The 17,782-nt window shown below is 36.2% G+C and overlaps 2 protein-coding genes and 1 long non-coding RNA gene across 5 annotated transcripts in view; 2 read left to right on the forward strand and 1 right to left on the reverse strand.

The window, feature by feature from the left end:
• Positions 1 to 1,788: 1,788 nt before the first annotated feature.
• Positions 1,789 to 6,759, forward strand: tpmt.1 (thiopurine S-methyltransferase, tandem duplicate 1). Its single transcript, XM_051873582.1, has 9 exons — positions 1,789 to 1,955; positions 2,868 to 2,974; positions 3,689 to 3,781; positions 3,856 to 3,988; positions 5,340 to 5,392; positions 5,470 to 5,544; positions 5,635 to 5,720; positions 6,275 to 6,319; positions 6,432 to 6,759. The coding sequence occupies exons 2-9, from the start codon at positions 2,880 to 2,882 to the stop codon at positions 6,548 to 6,550; spliced, it is 699 nt and encodes a 232-aa protein (XP_051729542.1). The 5' UTR covers positions 1,789 to 1,955; positions 2,868 to 2,879; the 3' UTR covers positions 6,551 to 6,759.
• A 1,404-nt stretch (positions 6,760 to 8,163) lies between these two features.
• Positions 8,164 to 17,782, forward strand: part of LOC127500934 (exostosin-1c) — a 54,848-nt gene continuing 45,229 nt past the window's right edge. Inside the window, exon 1 of one of the 3 annotated variants that reach the window (XM_051872557.1) lies at positions 8,164 to 8,336. The gene's annotated coding sequence lies outside the window, so the exon portion shown is untranslated. Of the gene's footprint in view, positions 8,337 to 8,475; positions 8,675 to 8,800; positions 9,186 to 17,782 lie in introns of those variants that run through there. The other 2 variants (XM_051872558.1, XM_051872556.1) reach the window with 2 other exon arrangements.
• LOC127500939 (uncharacterized) overlaps positions 9,922 to 17,782 on the reverse strand; it is a 44,712-nt gene continuing 36,851 nt past the window's right edge. The window contains exon 3 of the long non-coding RNA XR_007926477.1: positions 9,922 to 11,344. This is a non-coding gene — a long non-coding RNA (uncharacterized LOC127500939). The remainder of the gene's footprint in view (positions 11,345 to 17,782) is intronic.

The raw sequence follows: 17,782 nt of genomic DNA on the forward strand, positions 1-17,782 counted from the left end.
TCAATCACATTTCGGCGCAAACAGACTTATGCGATATGGACTCGACAGTAATGCAACAACATGTGAGTAACTGTGTTCATTCTAATGCCTGATCTGATATTAATGATTCATGTACAGTCAGATGTCTATGTGTCAGTAAAACAAAACAGTGACTAAACGCTCAACTTCACCTTGTTTCTCTTAGTAGGATGAAAAGAATCTGTTATTTAAACAGTGATTAAATTATATATAGAAAGTGATCAAAGAACGCTCCCTTTACAGTCGCTGGAGCTGTCAATCAAACAGCGCGAGTTGATTCTGGACTCGCGCCAAAACTTGAGTTTACTTAGCTATTTCATATGCAAAGATGTTAGCCAATCACAGCAGTGGGCGTTTACACTGAAGTCTCACAGCAGACACGCCCCTTAAAACAGAGCGTTCAAATAAGAGGGCTAAAATCAGGGTAGGAAAAATGCCTTTTATTACTGAATTATGGCAATTTTTGTTGTAAAAAGCATACTTACATTATAAGTGCACCCCAGGAAACATTATAAAACAACGCAGTTCATGAATAGAATAAAAATAAAAACATACTTTAGCAGCGATAGGAAACCCCCCATTCTCCTGTTCTCGCCACTGCAACATGTTCAATGTACATTAAATCATTATGGGGAAAAGGCCATTTTTCATTGCTCATATTGTTTTCATTATGAAGCAAAGTACCTACATTTAACATCCTGAATCGTGACACATGCCTTTTGTGAGAGTTTTATTGAGGTCTTGAAGGCAGAGTCTGGCAATGTTCCTTTGAAAAATGAAACTGAGTAAATCAATTGCTCAGAATAATACATCAAAGTCCTTCATAATGACCACCATGCCAGGAGAATGAAGTTATTATGCCATAATTATTTCCTGATGTCTGCCAACCATACGAGCTGATGTTGAAAAACAGCTTCTGAAATGCATTTGGTATGTTGATGCATTTTGTTGTTTTCTTCTTGGGCTTCTAAACTGATTTTAGAAAAAAAATGAACCAAACAGTGACAGACTGTTAAAGAACAAAATTAATAAGGGGAAATGAGTAAGACTTTATTTTTCTCTCTTGATCATATTAATGGACGTGTTCTTCTCAAAGTTCCCCTGTGGTGTAAATCGAGTTTTAATGTTGTTTATATGTCTATGTGGTGTTTTTAATATGCTAAACCATGTGCAAATTCAAGAGTATTTTCTCCTAAAAACTGCAGTGATCTAAACGTGGTTTGAAATCGCTGGTGTTTCTGACGTCACTACCTTGTAACCAATCACGTCAACGTGTGATCGTCAATGAGTGGATCTCTGAGCTGGTGTGTGTGAGTGGAGGCGGGGCTAATTTGCATATTCATAGAACCGGGTATACTAAATGAGGCAAGGGTGTAGAGTTAAATTCAAGCTTTTTTTTTTTTTTTTTTTTTTTCCAAGGAAAAAAAACATTTGAATATATAATTTTGGTGATCAAAGATTAGTTTTAAAGGATAAAATTATCGACTACAGGGGAACTTTAAAGTTTGCTGAACTAATTTTTTTACAATAATATATATATTTTTAAATAGAATAAGGTGATTTTTCAGATCAATCTGTTTGACTTGGATAATGTTACTTGATTTAAATTAGAAATTACTCAACTACATTTACATTTATTTGCCCTAATAATATAGGCTACTGAATCATCGTCCTGTAGGCTTACATGATTTTCTAGGACAGTCTAGAACACGTGACCTACCGGTTCCAGTCGGTTTTGTCACATTCACCCACATTACATTCATTACAGTAAAGTCCAGAGCTGGAAGCGTCTACGGCAACCTAGCGACAGCAAGTAACGAAAGCGACGTGTTACGTTATGTGTGAAGCCACGCCCACCACGCACAAACTCTTCCTGTTATGAAACCGAAGCATATGAGAAGCCGCTCTTCTGGTGGTCGCTGAATTGGAAAAGCGAGGTAACAAATCTCAAATCTTATCAAACATTTACAGTATCGTCTGCAGATTCGAATTGAATATTGATTACCTTATTTTGGCTGAGTATGCTCAGTGTTTTTTTTTTTTTTTTAAAGACTGGTGAATTGCATTGTACAATGCAACAAAAGTAACACATAGCCTATGTTTTAAAGTTGTGTAACATTTATGCTTTTATTGGCCACTGACAGTCCAATAATAGTTTTTACCAGTCAGATGATGAATTTATTAAGGTCATAGTAATATTGTGTCAGTTTCAGCACAAACAGAAGTAACAACTCACAGATGACATGATATATAATGCTTTGTCATTGTGATTCTGTAAGTAGATCAGGTGATTTTGCACTGAAAAATCAGACATTTTTGAAGCCTTGTTTAGGTAATTAATGTAGTTGTTACATTTTACATTGGAAATCAAAGTGTGACCTCACACAAAAATTGATTAATAACAACAGTTAACAAAAATGACTAATCAAACATTGAAATTTATTAATATTGAATTGTGTTGACCCAGCAGTATACAGCATTATTAATATGACATAGACTGAATAGTAAAATTAAGCATTTAAATGCAGAAACAGCAGAAGAAGTGTACTTTACATACTTTACATATTTCATATAGTCTGGATAGTATTTTCTTTATCTTGCATAGTTTACTTCATGCTTTTTGAGTATGAGTGCATGTCATTAAACCTGTCTAACTTGTCAAATGCATCTGATAATTATAGATTAATATGTGTCACAGTAGCTTGGTTAGATGCACAACATTTGACGTCAACTATGGAAAGCATTTTCCGTATTTTTAAACGTTCATCAGCCTATTTATTTTGCTCTCCTAACTATGCATGCTTGTCTAATTTGCATTTTATTATTTGCAACCGTCTGCTACCCTGAAGAGAAGAGAGGACATGTCTGCCCAGGCGAACCGGGTCATGGCTTTATCCGAGTGGGAGGACAGGTGGCAGGAAGGAAGAACTGGTTTTCACAGACCTCAAGTGCACAAGTAATCACAGAGTCACACGTTTGGTCACTAATATAATCATGCATATTAAAAAGGACCTATTAAGCTTTTATCCATCATTCTTTAGTGTGTAAAGTTGCTGTTTGATCATGAAAAAGCCCTGCAATGTTCCAAAGTTATTCTCTATATCAGTGTCAGTGTGTCTGAACTCCCTGAAACGCCTCCATTGTAGTCTTGAGTTTTCTTCACAATATTTTTAAATAATTCATACGCAGAATAAAGGGGCGGGGCCTGGTTGAGTTAGTTAGTAGTGTGTTGAAACTGGCGGTTATGGTAAGGGGCGGGACATTTCCCAAACACCAATCACAACACACTGCTCCAGCCGACCAATCAGAGCACATTGTGCTTTTCAGAAGGAGGGGCTTCATAGAGACAGGAACTAAACAGAGCGTTACTGACAGACTGGGAAGAGAGGAGCTGCAACAATGGAGAATATGAGGAAAATAATTCAAGCCGGAAAACCTGTTCTAGTAGAGCCTAAAACAACATCAAGACTGTAAAAGGGCATAATATGCTGTCTTTTAACATATCTCATATAGCTGCAGGATTTAGACGCCATCATGTGTCGCTTACGAATGAATAATGTTCATTTTGAATTATCCATAAATGTATAGAGGAGCCACACAATGTTATCAATGTATTGTTAAACTCTAAATCCCTCAGAGATTGACAGAGATTTTTTGTACTTTTTGGTAGTTTGCTGGAAAACAACTTGGACAAAGTCTTATGTGGACGAAAGGAGGTTCGATTCTTCTTCCCATTATGCGGAAAAGCTGTAGACATGAAATGGTACGAGGTCTGTTTCAATGAATAATGTTAAAAATCTTCTTAGTGCTCCCTGAAATGTTCATATATTTTCTCAGGCTGGCTGATATGGGTCACACAGTTGTTGGAGTTGAAATTTCCGAAAAAGGAATTAAACAGTTCTTTGCAGAGCAAAATCTTGCTTATAATGAAGAACCAGTATCGGCTATTCCTGGAGCAAAGCTTTTCAAGGTATTTGAAGGTCTCGTATTTGTCATCTATAGTGTTTTCAGGGCACAAGCCAATGATAAAATTACAGTACCCATAAATCATACATTGAGTTACTATCCACTAGATCTGCAAAAGATGTCAATCTCGATTCAAACACCCACATGATCTAATTCTTAAATGACAATGATTCAGTAATGATCACAGCGAACATTCAGATCTGTGTTCTGATCCAGAGAGATCAGTTGTCATGTATAGCTATGAAACAGCTTCACAAACAGTCTTTTCAACCACACAGTATCATTATTTCTGTCTTATAATAATTCACATTATCACAGAAGTACTGGGAAAGAAGCTTATAGTGAGGATATAAACACTGATGTCTACGGTAGTGATCAAAACAGAGTAAATTACCTTTTGAAAGTAACTTGATGCTTCAAATCAAGATTGTATCAGTTACATCATTACACCAGTAGGTGGTGACAAGTGACTGTTAAAAAATGTGTTTGTCCTTGAATCATTCATTCAAGAGATCTGTTTAAAAATGCTGATTCGTCTGGTAATGAAACAAGTGAAGTCTTTATGAGTGAGTCATTGAATCATTAATTCAATAATGCTGATTCAACCAGTAATGAAACAAGTCTTTATGAGTGAGTCGTTGAATCATTCACTCAACAGATTTGTTCAAAAATGCTGATTCATCCGGTAATGAAACAAGTGAAGTCTTAATGAGTGAGTCATTGAATCATTCACTCAACAGATTCATTTAAAAACGCTGATTCATCCGGTAATAAAACAAGTGAAGTCTTAATGAGTGAGTCATTGAATCATTCACTCAACAGATTCATTCAAAAACGATCATTCATCCGGTAATACAGTATATTCAAAATAATTCATTCAAATGAATTAAATATTTTTAAAATGGTCTGCAGCAATTAACGTTTTGTCAGAACCTCTAGTAAATTATGTGTTATTTTGTTTAGTTGTCTGTTCAGAATCGTGGGAGAGTCGTACAGCTCTTATGGTTCACTTTACTGTTTTTTGAATGTTCATTCATTATGATCCATTATCCTCTATAGGTAAATAACTAGAAGAATAACAAAGTGCTTTAAACCAGTGTGTTTGTGACTGTTTTTGTACAGGTAAAATAACTGGAAGTGAATGACAGAGAGCCTTGCACATTCAAGTTACAAATGGCCGTGTCACTCTTACATTTAAAATAATGTGACTCGTTGTATTGTTATGATGGCTTTTGGCTGAGTGTCAGATTAATACAGACGGATGCTCACAATGCTTCAGCTTTCCTTAATGGAAGCAGACGGCGTGATGTTTCTGTGTCACGCTCTCTCAGCTAATGCATTTTCCTTGTTTTCAGAGCGTAGATGGAAAGATCTCCATCTATCAGTGTGATTTATACAAGTTCTCCAGGTGCGTTTTATACTTTCCAATTTTAGATGATAAAACGTCACATGAAGCACATTTAAATGCCTCTTTTGGTCTCACAGTGCTGTTGCAGGAAAGTTCGGAGGGATTTGGGATAGAGGAGCGCTGGTGGCCATAAACCCATGTGACAGGCAGAAGTACGTATTAAATAATCAATATTTCACATCCATTTATTTATTTATGGTTTAAGTGGGATTGTATTTGAACATACTCTCTTCATCCTAAAGGTACGCCACGCTCCTTATTTCTTTAATGAACAATGACTGCAGATATTTGGTGGACACAATGGAATACAATCCTGAGCTGTACGAAGGTGATGTTAGGAAAGAGTCATTATTATTCATTAAAAATCATAAGTTTGGGGTCAGCAAGGATGCATTAAATTGATCAAAAGTGACATTAAAGACATTTATAATGTTAAAAAAGGATTTGTATTTTAAATAAATGCTGTTCTTTTGAACTTTCTATTCATCCTGGAATAACATTTATGATGGTTTCGACAAAAATATGAAGCAGCACAACTGTTTTCAGCATTGATAATAATCATAAATGTTTTTTGAGCAGCAAATAATCATATTAGAATGATTTCTGAAGGATCATGTGACACTGAAGACTGGAGTAATGATGCTGAAAATTCAGCTTTGATCACAGGAATAAATTACACTTTACTATATATTCACATAGAAAACAGCTGATTTACATTGTAAAAATATATCACTGTTTTTAGTGTATTTTTAATAAAATAAAGCAGCCTTGGTGAGCAGAAGAAGAAAAAAAAAAGTCTTACCGACCCCAAACTTTTGAACGCTAGTGTAAGTGTTTTGTATATAGTATTTGATCTTTTCTGTCGCCACATTTGACATACAGGTCCACCATTTTTTGTATCAGAAAAGGATGTAAAAAATGCGTTTGGTGAGTTTTGGTCACTGTTCTGACCCACGTCATCTTAGCTATTTTTTGTCATGCATAATCAAATGTTTCTTTTTTAAAGCCAGTAATGATGGCAGTATCTCTCGTATTCCAGGAGGGGGCTGCGACATTGAACTGATTCAGTCTGTCGATGGATTTGAGGAAAGACACAAATCATGGGGACTGGATTCACTGACAGAGAAAGTCTACCTTCTCACTCTAAAAGCCCAATGATCAATCACTAAATCAGCTAGAGGGAGATTAAAAAAGTAAAGATTGTTTAATATAGTTTTTTTTTAATAAAGTGCAAAAGATGCATAGGGTTAAAATGGGACAAATTGCATTTTTTTCTATTTTCATAAAAGTAACCTGAAAGTTACTGGTTTCATATTTGAACGTAATGTAAAATATTTTAATAAATCATTAATGAATTATTTTAAAAATATGTTGTGTTTATTTCATAACTGGACTAGAGGCAATAAGTGATGTGAGTTCTCAGTTTGACCACAAGAGGGCAGTAGTTAGTCATTTTCTTGACAGGTTATTTGCACGATTCTTTTAGCCTACTGTACTCCAGTTAGTGTTCCTGACATTATGAGATTTTGATGTAATCAGTGGTATTTTATAAAAATGAACATATTATTAGGTTATTAGTATTTTTATTTAATACATGAAGGTTCAAATACTTGAAAGCGTCTGTTGAATACATTTAGAAACTGAAATGTGTGTTGAGTTTAAAAGCATGTAAACAAGCAATAATGAATTTCTTTGATTGGTTACACTGTCTGTTCTGTTTGAATCTGTTGAAATTTGGCAACAGACTTATTAAGGCAGTAAATGCATTTTGTTTTTCCAAATATTTCTAGCTCAAAGGCACTGAAATAAATACAGTTAAGGAATTATTAAGAGAAATTAATGCACACTCTAAATAATGTTGGGTTAAAAACAACCCAAGTTGGGTTGAAAATGGACAAACCCAGCGGTTGGGTTGTTTTAACCCAGTGGTTGGGTTAAATGTTTGCCCAATGTGCTGGGTAGTTTTATTTAACTCAACTATTGTTTAAAAATTACTGTATTTCTTGCTTAAAATGAACCCAAAGTATGTTGGAAATGAACATTTATTATTAAGTTTAAAGAAAATTGCTTATTAATAAATGTTCACCTTTTGATTATTATTGTTGCCTCTAGTAATTATGTGTCTGATTTTTAATTTCCAACTTTTGGGTTCATTTTAAGCCAGACACATAGTCATTTTTAAACAACAGTTGAGTTAAATAAAACTACCCAGCAAACATTTAACCCAACCGCTGAGTTAAAACAACCCATTCATTGGGTTAAAAGAACCCAACCGCTGAGTTTGTCCAATTTCAACCCAACTTGTTTTTGTTTTTAACCCAGCAGTTTTACACAGTTGAGTCAACACTGCTTTATTCCACGCTTGAAAATCAGTGCAAAAACGCAATGCTGCATTAAAGCCAGACTAAACTATGCCTGTTCTGACCCGCCTCAGCTCCCAGTATCAATGTATACAGTTTTAATAGCCGTGTAAGTGCATTTATGCCACCTCCAAGCAGCCTAAATATGATCTTTGCCGTGTAAATTTGATTTTAGATTACGAATCCCATCTCTAATCAACCGTGTTATATAAAAAAACAAAACAAAAACACTCGGGGAAATAGTTTGGCAACATTCAAGGTCTTTTCTGGTTCACCGCACAGCTTCGGCTCGCGACCTCCGGCGACAGTGACGCGCACCGCTGTCCAGATGTGCGCCTGTTTACTTTAAATATAGCTCGTGCTCGGGCACCCCGAGTCTCTGAGCCAATCACGAACGCCGGGGGCGGGGTCGACTGGAATGTTGTGGATGCGAGAAAATGAACAATGTAGCCCCATATACTGATGCTGTAGCGGATAATATCTATATGAATCAACCTCTAGAAGTAGAGAGAGAAGGATGTGCATCTGAACGCGACTGAACGGGATTTGTGGAGCGCACCATTGAGCGTCAGCTGAAGTTCAGGGTGAGGCACTGTCTGTCATACACAGTCTTATGTTGCATTGTGCCTCTGCATCGCATCAATGCATTCATTTTATTGCTTATGATTTCATGCGATTTTTTTTAATAATCAAGAACGCGCAATTACGGGGAACTTCATTGTTTGCGGCCGCGCGCAATCCACCCCAAGGGCACTGCGACCATTGTTTCCTTGTCATATTTCATACACAAGGCAGCGACAGCTCCCATCCACCAGCTCGATAAAATATTAACGTGGCTGCTGGCGTTTCTGTGTGCTTAATGACTACATATACAGGCGGAGGTCTCATCTCATTCATACACATGATCTGACGCGCAATTAAGGTAAGAAACCCACATTATTATCGCGGAGGAACGCCTCTTTCTGTCTGGAAGCCGACAACTCAGCTTCAGGATAATTGCAGCCCCTAATGGAATATTAATATTTGCCCCAAATCTGCTTCTATATCATTAAAGAGTGGGAAGAGAGGGCGGGCACGCGGGAGGAGGTGTGAGATTACGCGCGCGCCCGGTGCGTATGCTTGCGCGAGTCGCTCTGTAACTCAATCAGCTTGTTGAGCTGGTAAAGCGAGAAGACACGCGCTTCAGAGGAGAGGAGGAGGTGGAAAGAGAGACGGGGTTTTGAAGGCAGCGGAGGTGTCTGTGGTGCGGTTCAGGGGTGGACTGTGTGGCACGAGAGTTGTTGCGTCACGTAATATTGTGCTGGTGAAAACAAGCAGAGCGGTTTGACAGAGAGAGGAGAAAAGGAAGCATTCAGTATCGGGAATGATGATGATGAGGAGGAGGAGGAGGATGAGGATGCAGCCATAACGAGGGACCAGCGTCATAATAACAGGTAACGCACTTAATCCGACCTTTGCGCAACAACAACAGAGTGCAGAATATTAACAAGTAGAAGTGTAGCAATGGTGAATATTAATTCAATTCAAACTGCGCAGACGTGACGAATATTTAGCGATTTAAACTTAAAATGTTACAGACTCTAAAAAATGCTGGGTTGAAAATGGACAAACCCAGTGTTTGGGTTAAATGTTTGCCAAACCTGCTGGGAAGTTTTATTTAACTCAACTGTTGTTTAAAAATGACTATATGTCTGGATTAAAATGAACCCAAAATATGTTGGAAATTAAAAATCAGACACATAATTACTAGAGGCAACAATAATAATCAAAATGTGAACATTATTAATAATTTAATACATGTTTATTATTTAATTATTATTCATTAAACATATTAATAAATGTTCATTTCCAACATATTTTGGGTTCATTTTAAGCAAGAAATACAGTAATTTTGAAACAATAGTTGAGTTAAATAAAACTACCCAGCAGGTTGTGCAAACATTTAACCCATTCACTGAGTTAAAACAACCAATTTATATATATATAAAGATTCAACATATCTAGCAGAGCAATAATAAAAGTAATAAAGTAAAAATAATAATAATTATATAAATATATATATATATAGTATTATTATATATAATATATGTGACTCTGGACCACAAAACCAGTCATAAGTCACACGGGTATATTTGTAGCAATAGCCAACAATATATTGTATGGGTCAAAATTAGCGATTTTTCTTTTATGCCAAAAATCATTCGGATATTAAGTAAAGATCATGTTCCATGAAGATATTTTGTAAATTTCCTACCGTAAATATATCAAAAATGTATTTTTGTGAGTGGATATGTGTTGCTAAGGACTTCATTTGGACAACTTTAAAGGCGATTTTCTCAATATTTTGATTTTTTTTTGCACCCTCAGATTCCAGAATTTAAAATTTCAAAATACTGTCGTATCCTAACAAACCATACATCAACAGAAAGCTTTTTTATTAACAGCTGTAGGGCTGTGATACCCTAATGATGTCATCTTATTTATTTAGTTTTTTATTTATTATGTTTTGGTCATGACATAATAAGACAAAATATAGGATGATAACGCTGTAAATACAAAACAAACCTAACAACAAAGAACACTGTTCAGAGGACGTAGTCTGGATGTTGAAGACTTAGAGATGTTCGACATCTCAGCAATCACAGGTGTGTCCGGATCATCACAGCATTTTAATGTTGAGCGCAGTAATTGTCTTTTTAATTAGATCCCAAGATACCAAGAAGTGGTTAAGATTCAACAACGCTATCAAAGCTGAGTCAGAGCTGTAATGGCTTTTTACAAGATGAGGCTTTGGAAAAGAAAACTGACTCTCACTACTGGCTTTAGCTTCTAAATAGATTTTTTTGTTGTTGTGCCATTATAAGAGCGCTGTGTGACACGAATGAAGCGTCCACCCCTGCAGTGGAGTTGAAAGAGCAGGGAAACCGGGAGGGGACGGAAAAATGGCTGGAATCTCGGCCCTTTTGACAGGCTCTCATAACTCACTCCATGGCGTCATTTAACAAAATGTGTATGACTTCATTTGGGCCAGAGGAAGGTAAAAGAGAGGAGGGGCTTGAGAATGAATAGCCAGGCATTGTGGCACGGAAAGCCCGTGTTTTTTAGTAGGTCTGTGACATTTAAAGGCGTTCATACGGTTGTGACTTCTGCTGATAACCTCCAACTGTCCCAGCCCATCCTGTTTGTTAGGATAATTAGCCCTTGTGGCATGTGTGCGAGGAGCATATTGTTTAGACATAATTAATCAAGCCTGCTGGTAATTATTGTTGTCCATAAATTAAAACATGAGGCTAGCAGCGGGTGTTCAAGAAGATGCAGCCATCATCCTAATAACCACCAACGAAAACAACTTTTCACTCTGCCAATCCTTCCTGGCTTTTCGTGAGAGATTACTGCAGAACATCATGTCAGATTTTTCATAAACATCCTCTGCTCTGAAATTACACTGACTCTGGTCATTTGGGTCTGTGTTTTCTCAAAAGCCTGCAGCGATGTCCCAGCAGCTCGACCGCAGGCTCAGCACGGGTCAGGCTCGCACCGCAAACACGCAGCAGGACTAGGCTGGGCCGCTGGCTTCCACTGCGCCGTCGACCTGTAATCACAGCGTTTCGGGTTTAATTTTAACTCCGGCTCACCCACCTCACCGCACCATTTGTATTTCTCCAACATCAGCTGCCGCTAACATTATTTTTGCACGTTGCAATTCAAGGCAGCTGAAGCAAAAAAAAAAAAGAAGGTCTGCTGTAACAAGAACACATTTAGTGTTTGATTATTTGACACTAGATAATACTGATCACACGGGCCTAGTGCTGCTATAATCAAATCCAGGTTGGAAAACTAGTGGTTAAGGATGTGGATGTGTTAAACAAATGATTTGAACAACCTCACGTAAGGGAAATATATTAACTGGAGTGTTAATGAGCAAAAATCTTAACGCCAAATTGCCTAAGGGATTAAAATAGTGTCCTTCAAATAGTGTACTGTAAGTTGCATTGGTTATAGTGTCTGACAGCTGAATTATATATATATATATATATATGCTGTTCCGTCGTACAAAAACAGCAATATTGTAAAAATATTAATACAATTTAAAATAACTGTTTTCTATTTTAATATTTTAATGATCCTTCAGAAATCATTCTAATATGCTGATTTGCTGCTCAAGAAACATTTCTGATTATCAATGTTGAAAATATATTTTTGATAAACACAAAATTTGATGCATAGAAAGTTCAAAAGAACAGCATTTATTTGAAACAGAACTTGTTTCGTAACAAAGTAAAAGACTTTACTGTCACTTTTGATCAATTTAACGCAACCTTGCTGAATAAAAATATTAATACCTTCTTTAAAAAAAACTTGTATTGCAACTATATATGTAATCAGATTATTGTTAATCAAAATAACAAAATTATTAATATTTAAAATTATATTTTGTAATATTATATTGTAATATATTATATAATTGCAATTAATCGCATCCAAAATAAATGATATATTATAGCTATATATAAAATATGTATATTTATATATAATCAAATTTATATATAAACATAAATATATAAATATGCATGTAAATCTTTCTTAAATATATACATGCATGCATTAATAATCGCGATTAATCGTTTTATATTATATTATATTAGTCAAACAATTAATTACAATTAATCGCATCCAAAATAAAAGTTTGTGTTTACATAATAAATGTGTGTACTCTGTATATTTATTATGTATATATAAATACACATGCATGTATATATTTAACAAAAATATATTATATATATATATAAACTCTTTATTTTTATATATAATATAAATTATATATAAATATACATTTCTACATGTAAATATTTCTTAAATAAATACATATGTGTGTGTATATATACATAAATTTACACAGTACACACATATATTATGTAAACAAACTTTTATTTTGGATGCTAATAATAATCGTGATTAATCGTTTGATATTATATTATGTTATGTTATGTTATGTTATGTTATGTTATATTATATTATATTATATTATATTATTACAGAATATTTTAATAATAGTAACTCTGATTATGTGTGTAATATTTTTGTTTAAATATTTTCTCATATCCCAACTTAATACGCAAAGCCAAATTTTTTGAGTTGATTTCTCCAAAAATGACTGTTTGTGTAGTTTGTTTGAGAAACCTGAACCGAGATGTGTTTCCCGAAGCCAACTATGGTCGCAAGTTCCGTCATTACCAACACAATTCAACGCAACTTGCGATAGTTGGCTAACGATACTTTTGGGAAACACACCCCAGTCCGACACAGCCAATAGCGTGAGTTTGGGGGCGGAGCTAACTGTTCGCTTGACCAATGGCAGACGGGGGAGAGTTTTAGAAACCTGTTTGACATTATTTAGTGCAGAATCCACACTTCTGACCTGTAAAAGCAAAAGAATATGCAAATATATACAGTGCGGTTTGGATCTGTAAGGGTGACGTGTTCTCCAAGCAGGCTTTTTAGCACAGTTCTGATTTATTGGCCGTAGAGGGAGATGCGCCAGGGGAGATAAGCTCCATGTCCAGCTGTCACACACTCATCATGTGAGAAAACGACACGGGAAACGAACTCCCCAGGCTTTACAACGGCTACATCCACCTGCTCGCTGTCCTTCTCCATATTCACTGTCCATTGCCAACAGTTGTAAAGACACTAGCGTAGTTTTTCCCTCGCACAAGTGGAAAACACTTGTTCTGAAAAAGCTAATGAAGTGTCCAGAAGACAGATCACTCAAAGTTTGGAAGGCTGTGTTCACTTATTCAGCTGTTTCCTGTCGTGGTGATTGAGCAATATGCCATCGCATCTCGATCTCATTACACCGCCTCCAGCCTGTTTCTGCAGCCCTGCCCGCTGTGATGTACGGTACGAGCGCAGACGTACAGTGGCAGTGAGATGAGAAAGACAGAGCGTTGATGAATGAGGAAATAAAAAGTAATTGTGATAGGAGGAGGAAACTGAAAGGAAGAGTGAGAACGAGAGAGAACACAGTCCCTCTGGCCTTCTGTCAGCTGGACGCAGGCTTGGGAATTGATGGAATATTTGGAATGCGGTTACATAATCCGGATGTATAATATAGAAAATACTGCAAAACACAGCTGGATTTAACTGCAAAAATGATCTTTTAACTTTGCAATTACTATTTTTTTTTAATTTGTGATGGTTCTTTTAATCTGTGTTTCAATTCACTATATCTCTCTCTTTGTGTTTCACTGAGTGCGTTGTTTTGTGGGGGCGAAAGTAGAGGTACTTTTTGCAGCTATATGCTTCTATATGAGTTATCATTTTGACATTTCATTAAATTTTTTATGTGCAGCAGGGAGAAAGTTATTCTATTGCTTTTGGTGGATCTCGGCAGAGTGACCTGAGCATTCTCTTGGAGGCTTATTGGTCCTGGGTATAATAATAATAAAAAATTATTTATACTGTATAAATTAATATAATACAAAAAATATTTAATATATACATATATATATATATATATATATTTTTTTTTTTTTTTTTTTTTTTTTTTTTTCTATATTATAGGAAAATCTTCAAACTTTTATGCAAATATTATAAAAAATTTGTTAAATATTTTGTAAGCATATTGCATAGTTGTGCTTGTTTTCTTTGTGGTAATAATGCAGTGAAACATGCCAAATTGTGTGACATAATATTTGGTCATATAAAGAAATTATGAACAAAAACAAGAGAGAACCAGCGAAATATTAATAACTGATCATAATTACTGATTTTATGCTTTTTTTTTTTTTTTTTTTGCATAGTAAAATAAAACCTGTAGCTGTAGTTTGCCTTTTTTGCTAAATAATTGTAGTGTTTTGTTCCTCCCGCAAATTTAAGATAATTAAAAAAATTTAAAATATGTTTCTCATATTTTAATGGTTTATTCAAACAAATATATGTATGTGTGTGTGTGTGTGTGTGTGTGTGTGTGTGTGTGTGTGTGTGGTCAAACGATTAATTGCATCCAAAATATAAATGTATATAAATATAATGTATATAAATACAAACGCAGACATCACATACATGTAAATATTTAATATTTATATGCATAATAAATATACAATACGCACACATGCATACATATATTATGTAAACACAAAGTTTTATTTTGGATGCGATTAATCGGGACAGAACACACACACACACACAAACACACACATATATATATATATTTGGGATTTTTGACAACCTGATCCATGTCATGATAGTGAAAATCTTAACTGCAGTTCATTTTCTAGAGAAAATTGAGATTAACTTCAGATGTGAGGCATAAAAAGCCAAACGAAAGGTAAGAAGGGAAATCAATGTCCTAACTAAGGGAGTCATGCATTAATAATGAGCAGCTTGTAATGGAATCCTCCGCATCTGTTTCCCGACAAATATGTGCTTGGCCTGCAGTGTTTCGTGAGGGAGCTTTACCGTGAAAACGCAGGTCTTACGCTCGCTTCGTGATCACACACACGCTCACAGAAAAGAGTACGCACTGCGTTTAACATCATATTCTCTACCTGTCACATATTATTAATGCATACAGGCGGAATCTCCATAAGCCTGCATGCATAATAACACACAGGCCCTTTATATGATTTCATAGCTTTAGATTAGTTTGCGCTCGCTCAGACTGCTTAAAGAGATAAGAGAGAAACTCTAGAGGAATTTAGCAGAGGTGGAGAAGAGGCAAGGGAAGAGAGGCAGGTGAGACCTGAAAGCTGTCTTTGTGCGTCACCTGGCAGTAGAAACACTGACCTTCTCTGTGAGACGCCGCACACAGACACAGGTACACAGTTTGATGAGAGGAGGGCGCTTTCCTGACAAACACCTCCCCTTCAAAACCGCTGCATGTTTCCCGGCAAAGCAAACAAACTATCCGAAAAGAACCTCAGTCTCCCTACAGATTACCTGGCATCAGACGCAGACTCGGCTCTCACTTTCGATTTAGGTTACTTAAAGCTGCCTTATTTTCACCCCCTTCATCTCTCCGTTCAACTGGAGCATGCCGAGGGTAGATGCTATCACAAGCCAGCTCATGTTTTGCATGTTCACTGCAAACACTGCAGCAGTGTGTGTGTGAAAACAGCAGAACTGACTCAGACCGCAAGACTAAATACACCAATTTTAAATCAAGCATGGCTTCATAACTGGTGCACACGAAGTCTTTTGTGCCAGCACAGGGTTGGGCATGTGCTGATGAGACCCCTGATAACACTCGTGGAGAGCTTTGATGTTGTGCTGAAACTCACTGGTTTTGATTTGTTAACTTCCCCTTCTGAAACTGGCCTTTTGTATACAGTAGTGTTCAAAAGTGATGTCCGGAGGGGATATTTGTTTTTAATGACCCTACAAGTTTGATTAAACCATCAAAATATGAGGAAAAACATTTATATATTTAAAATATGATGGAAGAACAAAATGCTAAACTTGGTTAAGATATTTATCTGACAAAATTATTTGGTAAAAAAGGCAAAGTTCAGCTACAGGTTTTATTTCACTATGCAAAGTAAATGCATAGAAAAACAACAAGCAGTTATTAATATTTCATTGGTTCTCTCTTGTTTTTGCATGTGTTCATAATTTCATTGTATAACAGCCTGGCCAAATATTATCACAAATACAACAAGCACAACTACAGTATGCAACAAATTTTTAATAATATTTGAATAAAGGGCGAAGATTCCGAGGCTGGACATCACTTTTGGCCACTACTGTATGAACTGCAGAAGAATAGTTAACCCAAACATGAAATTCTATCAGCTTTTAGAAGAAATTTTTTGAAAAATGTCTCAATGTGAAATTCAATGGGGTTCAATTTTGGTTTAGACCACAGTAACCACAGTTTTATTGTGTGGACAAAAACATAATTCAGAATATTCTTCAGAAGATCATTAAAGGGGACATATCATGAAAATCTGACTTTTTCCGTGTTTAAGTGCTATAATCGGGTCCCCGATGCATCTACCAACCCAGAAAACATGGAAAAGGACAACCCAGTAACTTTGTTTTGGCATGCATGTGAAAAAACAAGCCGCTCAGATTTCACTCCCCTTCTGACGTAGGAAGGGGATCTTATTATAATATTACCGCCCCTTAATCTGCACGTTTCCACCCACGGCGCCACCATTTTTTTTTTCGCAAGCAACAACGGTGTACCAGTCCTGACGACATGGCAAAATGTCGTGTCATTTGCTGCACAGACGAGCACTAGATTTAGAGGAGAGTTTCTGTCCCAGCGATATTTTGGAAAAAATATTAGACCATTCACAGCATTTGATAGCAATCATAAATGTTAGTCTGGTTTGTATGACTCTGTTTGGAAAACAGGTACACTACGTATAGTGGGCGTCCATACGGGTTTTGCACAAAAGATTAACATGACGGCACATGCTAGTGGATGAGTTGAATCAACTCCACAGCAACTACATAAATTTATCCACTAACCATTCAGAAACGTCCAGTTTCATTCTAAAAGTTGTAACTTCTTCCTGAGTCTCTCCATCAGTGTCGACTCCGGTTTGAACAATGTAAGGCTGAACACCGTTGTCATTTTGTCTGCGTGAGATTCTCCAGCTTTGTTGTTGTTGAGCGACCGAAGCTCCGCCCTCTTCTGGAAAGGGGGCCGGGAGCAGCAGCTCATTTGCATTTAAAGGGACACACACAAAAACGGCGTGTTTTTGCTCACACCCAAATAGGGGCGAATTTGACAAGCTATAATAAATGATCTGTGGGGTATTTTGAGCTGAAACTTCACAGACACATTCTGGGGACACCAGAGATCTTGTGAAAAGGGGCATAATAGGTCCCTTTTAAAAATGTAGGAATTTTATTGCATTAAATACAAAGGTTTTCTTATAATTAACTTCACATTTCTGAGCTATTTTTACTGACTTTTAACCAAATGGTGCCACTTATTGAATATTTTGTTGTGTAATGCAACAATGCACATTTTATTGCATACAAATATTTACTGCACTGTACATGAGATTATCTGGTA

The sequence above is a fragment of the Ctenopharyngodon idella genome, chromosome 19 (assembly GCF_019924925.1).
Source record: "Ctenopharyngodon idella isolate HZGC_01 chromosome 19, HZGC01, whole genome shotgun sequence".
In the NCBI taxonomy this organism is placed as follows: Eukaryota; Metazoa; Chordata; class Actinopteri; order Cypriniformes; family Xenocyprididae; genus Ctenopharyngodon; species Ctenopharyngodon idella.

Excerpts from the sequence above, each read along its gene's own strand:
- tpmt.1 (XM_051873582.1), top strand. The coding sequence starts at position 2,880 with ATGTCTGCCCAGGCGAACCGGGTCATGGCTTTATCCGAGTGGGAGGAC. Across the intron at positions 2,975-3,688 it reads CACAGACCTCAAGTGCACAA|TTTGCTGGAAAACAACTTGG; the intron begins GTAATCACAGAG and ends ACTTTTTGGTAG. Across the intron at positions 3,989-5,339 it reads CTGGAGCAAAGCTTTTCAAG|AGCGTAGATGGAAAGATCTC; the intron begins GTATTTGAAGGT and ends CCTTGTTTTCAG.